Genomic DNA, 8,903 nt, shown 5'->3' with positions numbered 1-8,903 from the left:
TGAGTGTATTGTATTTGTAATAAAACTTATAATTTATATATACTGGTTTCTTCGATTTTTTCGACAATCTTACTTCTGTTCAAAATGATGCTAAGTCCTCCCTGTCTGGTTCTAATGTTAATCATTTGTCAAGTGTCAATTATTTTTGAAATTATCTAATATTTTGTAATGAATAATGAATTTCCAGATGAGAGAAACACAAAGCTCGGTACGAATAAGATTTAGGACGAACCAACCCTAGGTGAACGGGTTTAAAGGCAAAACAACGCAAGGTTCGAAATGGTTTTAGGTTGAAACGACCCAAGTTATGGCAGTTTATTTATGGGTTGTTTTGCTTTATATTTTAGCTTAGCTTATTAAAACATGCAATTATCATTCTCGTTTAAATTAGAAAATGTAACTGATATTTTATGTATTATGGAGAGAGCCCAGTTAGAATTGTATTTCTAATCAAATGGTTGTTTGTTTAGTTTCTGTTTTTATTTATTTATTGGTATGTATTCATATTTATGCATTCATTAAATCATTAATAATTATGTTCATGCTTATTTCCAATTAAGGTTTAAGCACTTTGTCCAGGGCACACATTATTTTTATTATTATTATTTATTTAGGTTTTTTGTTTCCACTGGAAATCACAGTTACACTTGTCTTGCACTTTACATTGTATACTGCAAAACAACAACAACACAGTACTAATATATTCATTGCACCATATATATATATATATATATATATATAACTCGATCTTGAACGGGACGAGGAAATAGTTCCAGTATCAGGGAGTTATATATATATATATATATATATATATATATACATACACATACACATACACATACACACACACACACACATATATATATATATATATAATCACGGTGTATTTGACACGGACGTCTCTGGTTTGGTTTAAAGTAACCTATAGAGTCAACGGCGTACGTCCCAGTTCGGGTACGCCAAATTGGACTTGGTCTGATCTTCATGACGGTGGACTTGAGGGAGTAGTACATGCCCCGCCAGGGGTACCAGCTTACTCCGCTTGGGTTGGCGGAGTGGTTGCCGTGCAGGTAGCCGCCGTTCAGGTTAGATCTGTAGCAGTCGAAGTACCACCACGCGCCGTGAAACTACTGCGCACAGTTCAAGCGGGCCGAGTCCAGATCTCTATCCCAAGTCGAAAAGGGTTGTCCGTAGTGACTGCTGAGTCTATCACCTGCGAGAAAAGGGGGATGGATACTTATTTAATCAGCTGTGATTAGCGCGAGTCACCTCCAGCCCTCCCCTTATTGATATAGATATGTAGAGGAAGGCTAAAGGAAACTCTTATCTAATGTTTTGACAATCGTCAACAACCAAATGGTCGCAAGATATACTCTGTCTATAATACACACGTTTTGTTCTAAATGATATGCCACAGAGATTTAGTTAGATTATTCCCGGGAGTTGAGTCATGACGTTAAACTTACAACGCTACACGAAGAAACTCGACGCCCCATATACATCATCACAAGAAAAGTCAGGGCAGGTTCGTTTTGCTTAGAGGCATCGGTTTTCTTCTTGTAACGTTGGTACTGTTAACATGTAAGTTTAATGTCAGGACTCGACTCCAGATTAATCAAACAAAAGCTCTGTGTTATCATATGTAGGAAACAAATGTGTACTATAGATACAGTGACTTGCGACCATTTGGTTGTAGACGACTGCCAAAGTATTACAAAGGAAGGAAGGAAATGTTTTGTTTAACGACGCACTCAACACATTTTATTTACGGTTATATGATGTCGGACATATGGTTAAGGACCACACAGATATTGAGAGAGGAAATCCGCTGTCGCCACTTCATGGGCTACTCTTTTTTCATTAGTAGCTAGGGATCTTTTGTATGCAACATCTCATAGACAGGATAGCACATACCACGACCTTTGATGTGGTGCACTGGCAGGAGCGAGAAATAGCTGTTAGGGAGGCAAACATACACAGGCAGGATATCAGAAAGTTAGGCAGATAGACACAGGCAGGCAAACAGAATACCAGACAGTCAGGCCGACATGCGGGATACCAGTTTGTTAGGCAGACATACACAGGCAGGATATCAGACATGTAGACAACCAGGGTACCAGACAGGTGGATAGCTAGAATACTATGCAAGCATTTAGCAGACATACACAAACTGCTATGTAGTATCAGGTCTTCTAGAATTTTGTTTTAATACACTACTAATGGGATCAGTGATTTAAAAAAAACTAAAACTAACCCTATGTTACACTAAGTTAACATGATTTTACTAAATAATAGTTATAATCAGATATGTCGCCTAAAGAGGGAGATAGAGATTAAAACACACAAAAAAAAAATATTGGGTGGTTTTGGTCAGGATATTCATATTACAAAATAAACTTAAGTGCACCATGTGACTCTCTTTTTTTCATTAGCCGTCGGGCATGTCAATACTAGTTATTTACTCTGGCAAGAAAGAGTCAATCACCGCAGTGAGGTATAGATAATGTAATTCCAAACCGCGGGACAAAATGTTTTTTGAAGGGTCTCGTTAAACCTGTATGAATGTGTGTGAATGTGTGTGTGTGTGTGTGTGTGTGTGTGTGTGTGTGTGTGTGTGTGTGTGTGTGTGTGTGTGTGTGTGCGCGGGTGTGTGCGCCTATTATTATTAATATTATTATAAAAAAATACCTGCAGTTCCGCTGTATTGGCCTATGGACAACCGGAAGTCATTTACTTCTCTTTCCAAAGAAAATTCTTTGTATACGGCGTATCTTGAGTTGCCTTCAAAGTCTTCCAAGTCGATTCTCAGGTCATAGGAAGACTGGTCAGATATGCGATAGATGTTTTTATTCCCTTGAAAATTAAGTTAAACTATATATTGCTTAAAATAGACTTCGAAAAAGGTCCGGCGTTTATGGAATTCCGTTTTATAGAAGGTCACGTTTACATACTACTACTACTACTACTACTACTACTACTACTACTACTACTACTACTACTACTACTACTACTACTACTACTACTAATAATAATGATGATGATAACAATAATAATAATAATAATAATAATAATATATGTATGTGTATCAATCAATCTATCTATCTATCTATCTATCTATCTATCTATATATATATATATATATATCAGTCTACATACAGTCTATCTACATACCTATCAAGCTACCTGTATATGTGCATATTTATCTTTTAAAACTGTAATAATGAAGGCAACAGTCCTCCTACCATTACTACCACAACCCCTCCCCCCCCCCCCCCAACACACAAAGATACCGCAAACAAAGAAACTCGCAAACAAAAACAGTACTCCCCCCCCCCCCAACAACAACAACAAAAAAACAAATAAAAAAACACATGGTATTCTGGGAGTACTGGCGATGTGCACCCCTTGCTGCTAACCCCTCCATGGTTCCGCACCTGGTTATTATGACTTTCTGCCTCTCGAACTTCATATTCGTGCTTAAGAGTTGCATTTACATGGCAACGCTAAATATTGTGTAGGATAACGTCAGAACAGTTTGTGTAATCATTAATTATTTAAATGTTTTCCAATAATAAGAACTACTTGTCGATAGACTATGTTGGATAAAAACACACAGAATGAAACACTGGTGTGATGACAGAATAAACACACTGAACCTCAGCTGTATTCAATAACCTCTTGTGGAACGTAAATTAATCAGTATTCTGTAAAACGTTATCAACATCGATATATTTGTGTGGACATAAATGGAGAGTAGTAATCCTATCTTTCACAATCCCTGCATAGAACTTGTGTACAAACACACACATGCACACACAGAGAGACAGAGAGTGGGAGAGACAGAAAGACACAGAGAGAGACACACACAGACAGAGAGAGACAGACAGACAGATATAGACAGACACACACACATAGAGAGAGAGAGAGAGAGAGAGAGAGAGAGAGAGAGAGAGAGAGAGAGAGAGAGAGAGAGAGAGAGAGAGAGAGAGAGAGAGAGAGAGTATTTGTCCTGTTTTGCAACACAGACCTCTGTTTTCTTCTTTTTGCTTTTACCTAACCAGAATTCAGTTTTCAAATCTCCAAATCCGTCTCTGTATTCATCCCAAGTTCTGTAGAAATCTTCCGATCCGTCCGTCCGTCGCTGAATAACCTAACATAAGAAATTGCATGCTACTTTTTAAAAGCAAATTAAACACAAACAGAAGTATGATTTTCACCAAGATTCAGTCCTCAGGGTAAATCTAGATTACTGGACACTAAAAAGAGAGGTTATAATCTTACACATCCATCATTTATTATGTTTTATAACATTTACTATTAACACATATAAGTGTCATAACAGGTCGCCGGTGTCATATTAGCCAATGAAAAATTAACGATCGAAATCGATTATTCTATGACGTATGTTTTTAAGTTATCCCACTGTCCCCTATCTTTTCGAAATCGATAATTCTATGACGTATGTTTTTAGTTATCCCACTGCCCTCTTTCTTTTCGCTACTTTGAAATCTGATTCATGTCCTGCCGACATGGCGGCTCCTTCTATCTTTCAACTTATTTTGCTGTCCATCTCCACATCTTGGTCCTTGTCCCTCCAACCGATACTCGTGTTTGTCTCGTGTGGCCAACTGTGCCATACACCTGTCATTTTTCATCAGCGGTTAGCTGTTGGCTTTGACCATTTCTGATGAATGTCCTGCTACAGGCGGTATAGGAGGGATGAAACATAGTGTTACAGATCGCCTAGCAGAGTGGCAGTCCTCTTAATAACGATCACCTGATAGTGGATTACGGAAGCAATGACGTTCAAGGGACATAACTCCGTCAAAAATGGGTGCATCGTCATGAAAGTCAAACTTCATCTGGAACAGTACGGGATGAACATATCCATAAAATATCAGCTCAATATACCGAAGCCTTCTGATAAAAAAACATCCGGAAAACATATGTAGGACAGACGGACAGACAGACAGACAGAAGGACAGAAGGACGGAGATGAAACATATAGTCCCATCCGGATAGGATTGTTTCGTCCATACAATGATAGCATGTCAATCTAATTAAAATGAGCTCCATTATTACATGTGGATCTAACAGCAGCCCGTTGGAGGTCATGTCCAGTTGACCTTTTATTCGACCAATCAAAACCTTACTTGCAAAATCATGCCAGTGATTTGAAAAGAATTTGAAAATATTCGAGATTATGCCGAGGTTATACAAAACGATTCGGGTGAATTACGAAGTACGCCGGAAACTAATTTCAATATAAAATTTTATATAAAATTCGTTTCAAGACGAAAAAAAAACCCCAACCGTGATGGTATAACCATAAAATAGACTAGTATACAATCCAATTTTAATCAGATTGATAGCATGTGTTAATAAAATATTATTGATTCAAGGCCTACAGGCGTTCCTACGTGGGTGACGCACATAAGGGGTGGTCGGGTCTCATGACTTTGATTGGGTTGTCAAGCACAGCCGGTGTGCCAACGGAATATCGTTGATTTGGTATAGTAGGCCTAAGTAAATTACTCGGTATAGTAGGTTTTGAGTATTGCAACTAATACGTACCAACCAGCCTCCATCATCGGGTGCCATTTCACAAGACACGTTGATTGGTGAATCACTGTCACGTGGTTGTATGGTATAAATGCCGCTGGCATCACCTCCATTCATCATGACGTCATAACAGTCGGATTGAATCTCGGGAAACGTTTCTTTTGTATACTAAAAAATATGATTGATGATAATAACAAAACCAACAAAACAAAACACCAATTTACCTTCATTGCAAAAACTACCAATATTAAGGGGTATGGAGAGAGCGACCGATAACAGAGAGAGAGAGAGAGAGAGAGAGAGAGAGAGAGAGAGAGAGAGAGAGAGAGAGAGAGAGAGAGAGAGAGAGAGAGAGAGAGAGAGAGAGAGAGAGAGAGAGAGAGAGAGAGAGAGAGAGAGAGAGAGAGAGAGAGAGATAGGGAGAGAGACAGAGAGAGAGAGACAAAGAGAAACATAGAGACAGAGAGAGAGACAGAGACAGATAGATAGTCAGAGACAGATTAAAGCAGATATATTCAAACATATGACGCAATATTATAGAAAGTGAGAACGATACAATACAGTATATGTATTAATAGAACAATAAACTGGTTAAAACAACACTATAAAAACAAGATCCAATACAACAAAACATTAAATAATTTGTTAACATCACAATACTACAATGATTTACAGTGGTAAGACGCAACAATAGATTATATAATACAGCATTAATACAACGCATATGCTGACCAGTAATTAACGAGAAATAATACATTTTGTAACACACATACTACGGTGGTTACATCACGAAGATACGGTGGTTAACACGACAAACTATAATATAGAGTGATTAAATATGCAATAATGCTATGGTTAACACGACAATGATGGTATTTAACAACACAATAATACAGCATCAGTTAAACAACACACTTGTTAACAGCACATATACAATGCAATACATTTTGTCTTACACACCCGTTGGTGAGAACATCATTCGTTATTTATGATAACACATACTTGTTAACACATGTACGTGTGTTAACAATTTCAAGACATACGACTGGCTACTCCTAGGTTATGACCAGGTCACCAGTGTCATACATCAAATGAAACACAACCCGGTGGTAATCGATTACACTGTGACGTGTAGTTAACCTGACAATCACGTGTCTGTAAAGCGTAAGGTAGCTACAAGTGCAACGACTTTAAATAATATTTAGTCGAAAAATATGTTTAAATTTGCTTAAAACCTGGTTTTGGAGGATCTGTAAGAAGTTGAATAATACATTCGTGTCCGTTAGTGTATATTGTTGTTGTATGTATTTATATATGTACGTTCGTTCATTAGATACATTTTAAACAAATCATTGTGATATAAATGATATCTAACGGCCACTCATGTATTACTATCTATTTAACTCAATAATACACTGGTTAATCACACAATTATACTATGACCATAATAAATTGGTTAATCACACAATTATACTATGACCATTAACTCATTAATAAAGTATTTAGTTATGTGTTGAGTGCGTCGTTAAATAAAACATTTCTTTCTTTCTTTCTTTAACTCATTAATAAAGTATTTAGCAACCGATATTACAGTGCTTAAGTTCAATAACATGTTATTTATCAACCGATATTGCAGTGGTTAAGTTCACTAACATGTTATTTATCAACCGATATTACAGTGGTTAAGTTCAATAACATGTTATTTATCAACCGATATTACAGTGGTTAAGTTCAATAGCATGTCATTTATCAACACAATATGCATTGAGTAGCGACACAATAATGCCGTCGATTACAACACTGATACAGCATTAACACAATAATAGGCTGTGGTGTTTAAAAACAAAATATCTTAATAGTATCATAACCAACAAATGATACAACATTTCACAACACATTATGTTAATACTATCTTACCAACAAAACAATGCGACATGTAACAACATAAAATCTTGATATTATATTACCAGCACAATGATGCAATATTTAACAACAAAAATTCTTCTTTTATTTCCATTTTTTTTTCATTTAACCATTTGTGTTAACATAACCATACATACATATGATAAACTTCACACACACACACACACACACACACACACACACACACACACACACACATAAATACATACAACAACAATACATACTAACATCAAGATACAATGCTTACTACAAGAGCATTGTTATTTGAAAGTGAATATGGGGGGGGGGGATTAACTTTAAACCTTAAACAAATTGACAAAAACATTCTCACTTGGAAAAGGCTACACATTTTGTAATATTATAACATATATATCTAATTCGTTTTTAATCCATTCTATATTTGGAATACATATATAGCCTTTCAAGTAACTCTTAAATATAATCTGCTTAGTTAATAATATAATTAAATTAATTGGATCGTTATTACTTTGCATTTTTTTTTTGTAAAATGTATTAGCATACCTGTTTTTTCAAGGATCCATTCTTTTAGCCCTTTCCAAATGGGATTAATGTTACTACAGTGAAACATAAATGAATTAATGCTGATATTTCACAGAAAGAACAAAATGGAGACTCAATATATCCTATGGCATGTAAAAAACGGTTATCTAGTAATATTCTGTGGATAATTTTGTACTAAAACCATCGTAATTCTGTATTGTCTGTGCAGCGGAACGGCACTGCATTTATAACTTTTCAATCGTATTCTTAATAATGACAGTTTAACTCATTTTCCCATTTTAAATTGTATCTATTAGTTTTATGAAATTTGATCCAAGCAGTATATTATAATAATCTTAATAATGTTATCTTACCAACACAATATTGTAACAGGTAACAATACATTATTATAATATTATCTTACAAACAAAATGATGCAACATTTAACAACATAATATCTGAATATTATATTACTAACAAAATGATTAAACATTTGAGAACATTTTGTGTTAATATTGTCTTACCAACATAATGCTCCAACATTTAACACAATATCTTAATATTATCTTACCAACAACATGACGCAACATTTAACAACACAATATCTTAATATTATCTTACCATAAGCAGTTGACCCAATATCTTCCACAAATGATAACAAGTACAGCCTTGCGTCGTATATGGAGCAGATACCTTCGTCGCCGTTGAAGATGAGACTGTTACACGGGCAGCGCACTGGATTGCAGTTTTAACACTGACTTCTTTCACAAGAATCACATCAGGCTTCAAATCGAAGTATAATGGCGATATCAGAAATGTTCTGTCATGATAAACATCCTCAGCGGAAATGCTGACGACTATGCTCAGCAAAAGTAAAATAATACACAAATGTGGTCTGTTCAAATTTAAAGGTACAA

The 8,903-nt window shown here is 35.8% G+C and overlaps 1 protein-coding gene across 1 annotated transcript; it reads right to left on the bottom strand.

The window, feature by feature from the left end:
* Window positions 1-986: 986 nt before the first annotated feature.
* On the bottom strand, window positions 987-8,681 carry LOC121386218 (fibrinogen-like protein 1). The gene is made up of 5 exons (XM_041517050.1): window positions 8,608-8,681; window positions 5,575-5,730; window positions 4,054-4,150; window positions 2,689-2,853; window positions 987-1,213 (listed from the first exon to the last, which is right to left on the bottom strand). Exons 1-5 carry the CDS (start codon window positions 8,608-8,610, stop codon window positions 1,128-1,130), a joined length of 507 nt encoding a protein of 168 aa, XP_041372984.1. The 5' UTR covers window positions 8,611-8,681; the 3' UTR covers window positions 987-1,127.
* Between the last annotated feature and the right edge of the window lie 222 nt (window positions 8,682-8,903).

This window comes from Gigantopelta aegis, chromosome 12 (genome assembly GCF_016097555.1).
Source record: "Gigantopelta aegis isolate Gae_Host chromosome 12, Gae_host_genome, whole genome shotgun sequence".
Classification (NCBI taxonomy): Eukaryota; Metazoa; Mollusca; class Gastropoda; order Neomphalida; family Peltospiridae; genus Gigantopelta; species Gigantopelta aegis.
The sequence above is the reverse complement of the archived record's forward strand: the minus strand, read 5'-3'. Positions and strand labels throughout refer to the sequence as shown.

Bases quoted from the DNA above. Each gene is read 5' to 3' on its own strand.
- LOC121386218 (XM_041517050.1), bottom strand. The intron at 4,151-5,574 runs GTACGTATTAGT...TTCTTATGTTAG, and splicing joins CCGATGATGGAGGCTGGTTG to GTTATTCAGCGACGGACGGA. The intron at 2,854-4,053 runs GTAAAAGCAAAA...TTAATTTTCAAG, and splicing joins GAAAACTGAATTCTGGTTAG to GGAATAAAAACATCTATCGC.